Source organism: Uranotaenia lowii, chromosome 1 (assembly GCF_029784155.1).
Source record: "Uranotaenia lowii strain MFRU-FL chromosome 1, ASM2978415v1, whole genome shotgun sequence".
Taxonomy (NCBI): Eukaryota; Metazoa; Arthropoda; class Insecta; order Diptera; family Culicidae; genus Uranotaenia; species Uranotaenia lowii.
The window spans coordinates 216,184,673-216,196,766 of NC_073691.1; the positions used below are offsets into that span (position 1 = coordinate 216,184,673).

At 36.2% G+C, this 12,094-nt stretch overlaps 1 protein-coding gene across 3 annotated transcripts in view; it reads right to left on the reverse strand.

Annotated features, from left to right (window-relative positions):
- The window catches only part of LOC129747912 (putative thiamine transporter SLC35F3), a 29,899-nt gene extending 25,384 nt beyond the window's left edge, over positions 1–4,515 (reverse strand). For all 3 annotated transcript variants that reach the window (XM_055742327.1, XM_055742345.1, XM_055742336.1), the window contains exons 1-6: positions 4,228–4,515; positions 2,314–2,627; positions 1,601–2,254; positions 1,408–1,536; positions 1,130–1,319; positions 921–1,010 (exon numbers count right to left, since the gene is read on the reverse strand). In XM_055742327.1, coding sequence (XP_055598302.1) covers positions 921–1,010; positions 1,130–1,319; positions 1,408–1,536; positions 1,601–2,254; positions 2,314–2,627; positions 4,228–4,315 — 1,465 coding nt within the window. In that variant the 5' untranslated portion in view covers positions 4,316–4,515. The remainder of the gene's footprint in view (positions 1–920; positions 1,011–1,129; positions 1,320–1,407; positions 1,537–1,600; positions 2,255–2,313; positions 2,628–4,227) is intronic.
- Between the last annotated feature and the right edge of the window lie 7,579 nt (positions 4,516–12,094).

Genomic DNA, 12,094 nt, shown 5'->3' on the forward strand with positions numbered 1-12,094 from the left:
ATAAAGATCAGTGGTGTTTTTTAGTGACAATTTAAGACGGGGCTAGGCGGGCCGCATTGACAAAGGCCGCGGGCCGCATGCGGCCCGCAAACCCCCAGTTTAACATGCCTGGTATAGAAGAATTAATGTTCGCGGCAAAGCCCACTTCTTTATCTTGAAGTTACGGTATCTTTGCTTTAGTGTTCCATCCGAACACAGTTTCAAGAATTTTCTAAATTTTCTTTTCTCTGAATTTTGCTGCCAAAAAAACACAACCGTCACTATCAAGCCTAGCCTTCTCTTTTCTGTCGAGTCGTAAGAAAAAAGCTGTTAAAAGTATTTAGTATCACTGTAAATAGTAGGTTAAGCAAAAATCGCAGGCTCGCGTAAGAGCAAGTTCATTCGTGTTGGGAAAAGTGGTAGAAATTTTGAAACATTTTTGCATGGTAATATTTTCAAAATGTGCTACAAGTGTTAAAATTTGTATAACTTTTTCCTAACACGAGTGAACTTGCTCTAAACATACTCGCAAACAGCAATAGTTATTGCTGGTGAGTTACAAATCTTCTCTTTATTTGCAGCTCTAACTGTCAAATCATCTTTAGTTTAGATTAGAACCCACTAATTTTCCTTTTACTTGAAGGAAAAAAAACAAGTGTTGATCAAGTCCAAATATTCAATAATTGCCACCGTTTTTGACAAGCTAAGCTAAAACTTTCTAAATTGTTCAATGATTGAACATTTAAAAGTTATTATCATTAACCAATTTAGAAGAGATAAAGCTGTAAGCCGAAAACCAACCAATTGGCCATCGCTGCTGAGCGCTCTAATTATAACCTAAAAGGAATCGATTGAATCTCATTGAGCAAAAAAAAACAAGCAACAGCAGCTCGTCTGAGCCGCCGCTCCGTCGGAATGGAAATAATTTTCAAAAGTGTTACCTGCCGATACTGGGACCGCCGTTATTAAACCTAATGTAACAAACATATTGTACGTAACCGCGCTGCTAAACTGCGTTAAAATGTGGAAAACTGCGTTGAAAAGATAAAGTTTGATAAAGAGAAAGGAAAAGATAGGAGAACACACACATATGATTAATGAATGGGTGGTTTTGGGCCGATATCGGTGCGATGGCAGGTCAGTCACATACCGAGCAACAGTATGCTGGCCATTAGCAGCACAATCCACGGCAGCGTCTCCCAGGGCATCACCTCGGTGCCGGTGAAGTACAGCGCGATGCAGACCGGCCACAGTATGGCGGCGTTCAGGAAGCCAATGATGGAGAAGGTGAACGCAATCTGACCCACCGGTGGATCGCCCATCACCTTACGAAACATCACCTGTCACAGAAATGGGTGTAATGGTGGGTCGTTTTAGTTATTGACGTGGACTCACCTTTGGGATCAAACAGATTTATGATTAATTTACCTTGAAAACGGCATATCCAGCTGCAGCCAAAGCCGCGAGCACTACTCCGCCCAACGTCGGGCTACCCGTAATTCCGTCCATATAGGCCAGAAGCGCGATACCGGTATCGCACAAGATCACCGCTACAATCTGAATTGAAAGGAATGCAAATCAGTCCACAATCTCAGAAAGTATAAACAAATTCGGAACCTACCCTGACTCCCACAAATTGTTCCTGAAGAATGACCCACGCCAGCAGATAGACGCAGGCCACGTTGGTGGCAAACAGGGCCATCACATCGGTGGCCAGCAGCGCCTTCAGCGATAACGCATACAGATAGGTCGTCAGCAGCCACAGTATGCAGAAGGTCAAGCACCGATTGAGGAACCTACCGATGGTAAATCCTCGATCGCGGAAGCCCCTTAAAATCTCCCCCAGCACCTCACCCGTGCCGTCACACTTTTTGATCGCCACCCGGCCCAAAATGTAAATGGGAAAGAACAAGATCGCGAAGTTGGTGCAGAACCAGGACGCGAAGAATGGTGCGTTAAAAATATGCGCCGACGGTGGTGCCGGAACCACCCTATCGGAGGTCATAATCGGTTGGACGGTCGATGGCATGAAGGAGCTTGTGGCGCCGAATCCGTGCACGATCATCGCTGCACTAGAATTGGTGGCCGTCACTCCTCCTATGCTGGGACTGTCCACCTGCGTGATGGTAGTTTCGCTGTCCGTGATGAACGCCGTCAAATGCGGGGGAAGCGTCGAGGCGTAAGCATTCCTTCGAAGATACAAAAACTTTACACAATGTGTCGCCCCGACCCAGGAAGCCGTCACCAGAATTGTTACGCACACTCCGAAGTACATCTGGGGGGAACAGAAGTAAAAACTCAAAACATCCCAAACTGTTAAACACCTCAAATTACCTTCTGAGCCCACTCCGAGCAGCAGGAATCGCGGCATCCTTTCAGTCGGGAGGTTGAAACCGGTGTCGGAGTTCCCGGTGGGTTTGTGTTGTTGCCGACTGGAGGGAGACTCCCTAATCCGAGCTGCACTCCACCGCCGAGACCCAGGACCGAGGTCGGGGTTTCGCAGCCCCCGGTTCCTCCGCCCGTTACCGTTACGCCGATCAAGCTGTCCTGGCCATCGTGCTGGCTGGAGGTCACCGAGTCCGAGTGGGTGATTTGTGGCACGTTGTTGCTGGTGGTGAACCCACCGAAAGGTCCATTTGGCGAATCGCCTGTTGGAAATAACAAAAATGACAAAAATTACAGAAAATGACAAAAATAGGAAGCAGGCGTTGATCAATTCGGAACGCACGCGTTTTTTCCTTCCCTCGTGAAATCTTTTAAAAATATTAATTATTTTATGTGAAAAGTTGATATAAATTTCGAAAAAAGCACCTATTTAGCACCTCCATAGTAAACACTAAACCAGTTAAAGTCGAAAAAATTAAATATTAAGCGAAGAAAGTGGTACCTGGAGATTTAAACTCTCCATGTTCAGAGAGTCTTTTCATTTTAAATTTACCCTCTTGGTAACATTTCGTGAAAGTAATCTGAGTTGAGTTTTCAATCGGAAAATGTTATCGTCATATTATCGGGGGTGGCTCCATTTGTTGTGCACATTAAGATGGGAAAATGTTTGTTGAAATATTGGAGTTCTAAAATGCTGTGCTTCTGAAAAAAATAATTTTTGGAAAACAAAATATTAAGTGCGTTTGAAAAAAGTGATTTTATGTTGTGTTTGCCTCACGTTTGTTTATCGGTTGCCAACGGAAGCTAATGGCATGCTATGATTTTTATTCGGTGGTCATTTTTTAATGACACGGCATTATCTGGAAAACCGATGAAGTTTTGAGCAGTGGAGCTGCACTGAAATAAGTTTTCTTGATAATAAGGCTGAGCATAACTTTTTAAACATATTTTTAAGATGCCAGAATCTGGCAACCAGATATACAATGTTTCCGATGGGTCTAATTATTCAAATTAACAAGAAACAAAATATGTCAAATTACGTTGTTTCTGACTGAACTTCTCAAATAAACCTTTCGAGTTCTCAAAGATCTCGAAAGGTTTTGTGCTCTATTAGTGTTTTTTTAAGAGCGAGAAAATGGGCTTTATCCTTGAATGACAAAAATGATAAAAATGACAAAAATGACAAAAATGACAAAAATGACAGAAATGACAAAAATGACAAAAATGGCAAAAATGACCAAAAATGACAAAAATGACAGAAATGACAAAAATGGCAAAAATGACCAAAAATGACAAAAATGACGAAAATGACAAAAATGACAAAAATGACAAAAATGACAAAAATGACAAAAATGACAAAAATGACAAAAATGACAAAAATGACAAAAATGACAAAAATGACAAAAATGACAAAAATGACAAAAATGACAAAAATGACAAAAATGACAAAAATGACAAAAATGACAAAAATGACAAAAATGACAAAAATGACAAAAATGACAAAAATGACAAAAATGACAAAAATGACAAAAATGACAAAAATGACAAAAATGACAAAAATGACAAAAATGACAAAAATGACAAAAATGACAGAACAAGAATTTGAACTGCAACCAGGACTTAATCTCTCAAATCAACTAAGTTTAATTCAATTCTACTTGATAGTTTAGTTGTTGTCAGATTGATTTCTTATTTCTCAGGCTTTAAAAATTGTTCACAATACTCGCGACAGTCATTTTTGGTTTCTAACGAAATATTTCAAGGCCGTCTGTCCATTTCCTTCACTTCCGTTCGACGATGCTGAATCGACGCATAGCTATGTGGGACATTGGCTCATGTATCAAGACGCTGGAACGCACTCACCTGTCACGACGACGGAAGGGGCACGAACACGCTTCGGGTTGAAAATGGCCGGTATTTCACTATCACGCGTCATGATGGTATCGATCATGTCTCGCACACCACCTTCGTCGAGGAGTTCGGGTTCGAGTTTGAGTTCGTCAAGTGGCAGGAGGACAGAAGGATTCGAGAACAGTTGTTCTGAGCACTACTCGTCAACCAGATTTCGATTAAATTGCTATTGTCGTCGTTGCCACTTTTGATTGCTGCTGTTTCTGTTGTTGTTGTAGTTGTTTCGGGGTCCATTTTTAGAACACCTGTAAGCAAGGAAATTGAAACGAAAAAAATTGTGGTTAGTTCAAAATTGCCTTCTTTTGTGTTTTTTTAGGGCGTCGTCGTCGTTCGGGAAAATGATTGGTTGGCTATAAAGCACGCACTCCAGCTAAAATGTATGTCTTTTTCAATCGCTCTGGTGGGATAAGAATCTTTCAAAGTGAGTGAATTCAGCTGTCAGTAAATGTTATTTATCGCTTCTCCCAAGGTTGAATCGAATGCTTAAGGTCATGCCACATTTTTTCACAAAAATTTACAACACCCTGCAAGAATTAGAGCGTATAATGTTACATATGTGAGGAACCTTTCCAAATATTTGATTAGATAAGCAACTGCCGGTATAAAATATGTCATGAGCAGTAAAACAAATTAATGGATCAATAATCTCACATCAAACAGCATCAATGAAAACCAAAGTCTAGTTTTTTTTGTCTTGGATTCAACCTGTTTGTGGGCAAAACAAAAAAAAATCAAAACCAGAAAAGTAAAGTTCATTCAACACGTGCCATGCTCTCACGATGCTATCAAATAACAAACAAAAAGTTCTCCCCACACCGTTCTGTTGAATGTTCAGATAATCTAGTTGTAGGTTCCAACTTATTCTTGCAACCATTTTTTTCTACCTTTATTGCTTCAACTCAAACGAGGTTCAACGTTTGCGTGTTCCTCCAAAACCATACCAAATCCGAACTGTTTAACGCCTTTCGCCAAGCCAATTTCAACTCCACGGGCTCTCAAGCACCCGGCAGCCCACATAGCATTACTAAATTTAAAACAGTACGATACCACACCATGCCAGTTGATCCAGATCAGTGGCTGGAACCGCACACTTCCTGGTCTGGTGTCCTACCTACCCGTAGCTCCAATCCAAATGCTGATGGCGTCTTCTCGATCGAGTTAGTGCTGCTTAACGGCCCCTCCCTCCGTCTTGCGATTAATCAGTGATTAAATTAAATAAGCCACACGAAATTGAACGGCCTTGCTCAGTCAGGCTAGCTAGAGCAGGTGTGAGCAACGCGCGGCCCGCGGGCCGAATGCGGCCCTTGAGACATTTTTGTGCGGCCCGCGAAGCTTATATCAAATTAAATTTATTTAACGATTTATTTCTACGATAGATTGTTAATTATCATAAAATAGCAGTCTCTACTAAACCAAAAAATGATATATCAACAACTTCACTTGTTTGCAGTTGCATATGTCCCATAGTCATAAAGATTATTGACTTTTTGGTCGGTTTTATGCTATTAATTGAGCAATATTATTTATTGTAAAATCGTAATAAAGCAATAAGTAGAGTCATTTTTTTTTTGTTTCAAGCAAAGTAAAAATTGTATGATGAAGTGAAATATTTTTGCTCTTAATTGATTAAAGGAACTAAGTAAAGTTTTATAATAAAGATTGGTTGAACGATGATAAATTTCTTATCGACATGATTCAGCAAAATTCTGATTTCTCAGAATAGCATTTTTGGAGCCTATGTTTCAATAACTGATTTTGAAAGATTTCTGCGTCCTGAATTCAAAACATTTCACAGATTTTATCTATCTCTTCTAGTTTCGGTGATATGGCGTGTTGAAATTTTTAAGTTTATCAATTTTTGGTAAAATCGATCTTTCATAACCAATAAACCTGCATAAAGACAAAAAAATGTTTTTCAAATTAACTTTCTACCCTCATTCAATCAAGGACTCAGATATTGCCAAGATATTGTGGGATCAGAGATACGACGCTTTCAAAATATTGAATTCTTTAATTTATAGAAATTACAAATAATAAGATTAAAACTTCTTCTGGCATCATTTAAAGAAGTATTGAATATTGGATAGTAACGATTTTAATTCATTCATCAGCTTTGTTCAAAACTGCGAAATGAGTTGACTTGCAGTCTTAAAAATATCAAAGATTCCATTTAGTTCAATTTTTCTTTGAAATTTTGTCAAGACTTTTATTTTTTGCTGGTTTGGAAAAAAATAACAAAAAGAAAATTTCCATAACTTTTTCAAAAAAAAATAAAAATTACTCGCGATCTTTGGGAAAGTTGATCATTGAGTCAATCAGTTTTTTTTTCCCAGTTTTATTATTAATTTCTAATCTTTTTTTTTTTTGAAAATTATCTCGAAAATTAGAGCTGACAAAAACATAATTGAATATTTGGATTCAACGTCCCCGAATAAGTCAAAATCAGTTCTGAGATTCCATGCAACTCAGAAAAATGTTAATTTTGATTTTTTTTTATTGTATGTGACATTTCATAGGCAAATCATGCCAAACATTGATTAAATTGAGTCATTTTTATTCAAAACGAGCAAACCACATTACCAAAGCCATGAGATTTTCATAATTAAGCCTTGGAAAGCCTATCCCAGAGGTATCTAAATTAAATAAGAAAATGTATGAAATCTGTAAGAAAAATTAAGATTCAAAAATGTAAACTGAAACATTAACAAATCTGGTAAAAAAATCGGTAAAATAATGAATGTATCATGATTTTGAAACGTTGTTTAACATCTCTATGCAATGATTTCATACGGAACTTCAAATTAAAAAAATCACCGTTTACAGAAAAATGGAAGCTTTACGACAAAATTTAAATAAATCTTTTAACAAACCATAGAAAGACTTTCAAAAATTTACATTTTTAACTAATAGAAATAAAGCAAATAATATTTCTTGTATAAAAAATTATTTCGTTAGGAATTTCAATTCAATTAAAATATTATTGAAAAAGGATTAAGATTTATTGATGAACTTATTCAATTTCGGCTGATTTATAACCTATATTTAAAAAACAAGTTTATGCAAGTACATGAATTCGTTTTATTTATCCTTTTTAGTTTTGTTTTTGTCAAAAATTTGTTGTTATAAAAAAATAACGTAAAGCTCTGCAAACCATTATTAACTCAATTTTATTTTCAATGCGGCCCGCCGAAGTAATTTCAAATTAAAAGTGGCCCGTTACTTAAAAAGGTTGCTCACCCCTGAGCTAGAGGATCATTTGAAGCGGGTTCGATTTTATTCTACTGGTTTTTTTATTCGTGTTGTGGCAGGATTATTCCTTTTTTATTCGAACCATGACAGGGGTTAACAAACATTTTGAAGTCCGACCAGGAATTTTAATCTATTCCACGCGACGACGACGTGCTCGTGAATTTGTTAGGAGCTCCCTGACCTGGGTTCAGCGATTCGTAGTTAGTTTAATGATTGCTCCGGAATGTTATCGTTTGTTCTGATTCGATTTTTTTTTATCTTCCTGATATTTGGATCGAAAACAATTTCAAGTTTTTAAATGATTTATCGACCGTGTTCGCCTTTTGGAAATGTGTCTGGTTATCTTAAACCGTGTGGTCAGAGGACCACGCGTGGAATTCAACCGACTTAAATCATTCAACAGGCGTTCTCGGGTGAAAGGAAAGAACATGTGGATAACCTCCACCTGCATTCAATATTGGGGGGAACATGCATTCGTACTGAGTAGGACCAACAGCTAATGGAGCAGTAAGAACGTGGAGGTAGAGATATGTATACTAAGCTGCCGGTTTAAGAAAAAAATCGGCGAATGATCGAAGCGACTTGAAGTCGCAGCTCAAACGACCTAGATTTAATTGTCAACTATGGGTTTGAGGTAATCGACCTAAATGTTTTAAGATAAATTATTAATCTTTTAAAATTTTTATTGTAGTTATTTAGTACATTCTACACTAGCTGACCCGACTTGCTTTGCTACACCTTCCAAACATAAATTCAATTTGTAAAAATGATTAAAATTTTGATTATTTTTTGTAGGCATCAATTAAAATTTGATTCCATTATAATTCAGAAGCAAAAGCTTTTAAACAAGAAGTTTATAATTTCAATACAAAGATGATTTTTTTAAATTTTTTTTAATTTTCCAAATTTTGATCTTCAAATTTGTTTGTTGAAATTTTTACTTTGCTTTTATGAGCTTCTTAGTTCTTTCGTTATGCCAAAATGTATGATGACCTGGTGTGGATTCACCGCCCTCTACCCCTTCCAATGAGGATAGGGTTCACGAACTACCATAGAAACATTTTTGGGAACTAAATAACGTCAAATGTCACATTTGGGTCCATATTTTGAAAAGTTTTTTAATTATGCCCGACTCTGCGCTGAAAAATGGAGGGTCTCATCAACTTTTTTTTTTTAATATGGTTCCTTTTGCTAGATAAGTTATCAACTTATATGTGTGCCATACATGTTTTAACCTGCAAATAATTGGAGCAAGATATTTTTACTAAATTAACATAACTTATGTAAATCCCGAAAGAAAAATATGCCATTGTAAATTTACATGATCATAACAATGAAAACATTCTGGCTCATTATTCCTTTTTAATTTTTTAATGATTTTTTTTATCATCTCGAATCCGCTGCTTCGGTTTTTTGTTTGTGAAACGATTCTGCTACATACATTTTTAAGCGAATTTGTGTCAACGTAAGAACATAACTACACAATTAACACACGACGCACAATGGGGAAAAAGTGTGTAAACCGCGAAGAAATTCAATATCTTCCCTCTTAGTCGATGCAAACCCATGAAAAAGTACTTTCCTATAGTGAAAATTCCCATCGAAGCAATTGGACATAGTTTCTGAGGCCACACGAGCTTACGAACTGAGTTATAATGGCTTTTAACCCCAAATTCCCCTATATTTTGTGAACAATCCAGTAAAAAACTTATTTAGACTTGAAAAGTTTGAACAAAAATAGACCAATCTTGTGAAAATTTTTCTGAGAAATCGAATGGAGGCTGTTTGAACGACCAAACGCTTCGGAAAATGGAGTTATGGCTGTTTTACCCTCAATTCCGCTACATTTTCAATTATTTAATTAGCATGTTCGGACTTGAACATTTTGAACCAAATAAGACTTCTCTTATGTGATTTTTTTCGATGAATCCAACGAAGCTTGTTTGAGCCACCGCACGGATTGGAAACTGAAGATATGGCTGTTTTACCCTAAGTTTCCCAACATTTTTCAAATAGTTCAGAAAAAGTAAGATCAGACTTTAAAACTTTGAACAAAATGGGCCGAATCTTGGGTGATTTTTACCAAGGAATTTAACCAAGCCTTTTTGAGCTATCGCATGCATTGGAAATGGGAGTAAAGGCTGTTTTACCCTAAATTTCCGAACATGTTTTAGTTAATTCAGGAAATTGAGGGTAAAACAGCCTTAACTCCAGTTTGCAATCCGTGTGGTGGCTCAAATAAGCTTCGTTGGGTTCCTTGTAAAAAATCACACAAGATGCGTCACATTTGGTTCAAAATTTTGTTCGAACATGCTTTTTTTGAATTAATAGAAACATGTAGGGGAATAGAGGATAAAAAAAACCACCATAACTCCATTTTCCAAAGCGTGTGACGTCTCAAACAGCCTTCACTGAATTCCTCGGGAAAAATCCCATAAGATAAGTGGCATTTGGTTCAAAATTTTCAAGTCCGAACGTGGGCTTTTTCTGACTATTTGAAAAATGTAAGGGAATGGAAGATAAAACAGCCATAACTCCTGTTTCCAATGCGTGCGGTAGCTCAAAAAGGCTTCGATAGATTCCTTGAAAAAATCACACAAGATTTGTCCAATTTTGTTCAGGTTTTAAAGTCTGAACTATTTGAAAAATGTTGGGAAATTGAGGGTAAATCAGCCATAACTCCAGTTTCCAATCCTTGCGGTGGCTCAAACAGCCTTCATTGAATTCCTCGGAAAAAATCACACAAAATACGTCCCATTTGGTTCAAAATTGGGAAGGCCGAACATGCTTTTTTCTTATATAATTGAAAAATATAGGGGAATGGATGGTAAAAACAGCCATAACTTCATTTTTCGAAGCGTACGGTCGCTCGAACAGCCTCCATTCGATTTCTCAGAAAAAGTTTCGCTAGATTGGTCTATTTTTGTTCAAACTTATTAAGTTTTACTGGATTGTGTACAAAATATAGGGGAATTAAGTGTTAAAAAGGCACTATAGTTCCGTTCGTAAGCTCGTGCGGCCTCTGAAACTATGTCCGATCGCTTCTCTGGGAACTTTCACTATAGGAAAGTACTTTTTCATGGAGGTGTTTCGAGTATGAAGTATTTCTTCGCGGTTTCAATCTTACACTTTTTTCCCCATTATGCGACATATTACAGGACACGACACTAAACATTCTAACAAAGTTTTTTTTTAAAGTGTACTTTTAGTAAATATTGTCATTTTTGTCATTCTTGTCATTTTTGTCATTCTTGTCATTTTTGTCATTTTTGTCATTTTTGTCATTTTTGTCATTTTTGTCATTTTTGTCATTTTTGTCATTTTTGTCATTTTTGTCATTTTTGTCATTTTTGTCATTTTTGTCATTTTTGTCATTTTTGTCATTTTTGTCATTTTTGTCATTTTTGTCATTTTTGTCATTTTTGTCATTTTTGTCATTTTTGTCATTTTTGTCATTTTTGTCATTTTTGTCATTTTTGTCATTTTTGTCATTTTTGTCATTTTTGTCATTTTTGTCATTTTTGTGATTTTTGTCATTTTTGTCATTTTTGTCATTTTTGTCATTTTTGTCATTTTTGCCATTTTTGCCATTTTTGTCATTTTTGTCATTTTTGTCATTTTTGTCATTTTTGTCATTTTTGTCATTTTTGTCATTTTTGTCATTTTTGTCATTTTTGTCATTTTTGTCATTTTTGTCATTTTTGTCATTTTTGTCATTTTTGTCATTTTTGTCATTTTTGTCATTTTTGTCATTTTTGTCATTTTTGTCATTTTTGTCATTTTTGTCATTTTTGTCATTTTTGTCATTTTTGTCATTTTTGTCATTTTTGTCATTTTTGTCATTTTTGTCATTTTTGTCATTTTTGTCATTTTTGTCATTTTTGTCATTTTTGTCATTTTTGTCATTTTTGTCATTTTTGTCATTTTTGTCATTTTTGTCATTTTTGTCATTTTTGTCATTTTTGTCATTTTTGTCATTTTTGTCATTTTTGTCATTTTTGTCATTTTTGTCATTTTTGTCATTTTTGTCATTTTTGTCATTTTTGTCATTTTTGTCATTTTTGTCATTTTTGTCATTTTTGTCATTTTTGTCATTTTTGTCATTTTTGTCATTTTTGTCATTTTTGTCATTTTTGTCATTTTTGTCATTTTTGTCATTTTTGTCATTTTTGTCATTTTTTTGAGAGTTTAATCCTCTGAATGATTTTAAACTTTGTTCATAACTTTGCAATTAGAATGTTTTTAGCTCGAATTGAAAAAATGAACTTCAGTTTTTTGTTGCATTTTGAGTTCTCCCTTTTTTCATTTTTTTACCAAGGCCATCAACACCAGAAGAAAGGCACTAGTGGAGCTGACAACGATCGCTAAAAAAATGCATTGATTTTTTTTTTGCAATACCGGCAACGTTCCGTCACCGCTATTGCTTGATCTCCGGATAGGATCCTACACAAACCACGGAGCAAAGAAACAAACAAACTAAACCAAAACGCACTACTGGCTTCGAACCTCCTGAACACCGAACTCCTCGATCAAGTGCCGGTATCGAGCGCACGCCGAAGATCGGCCAACC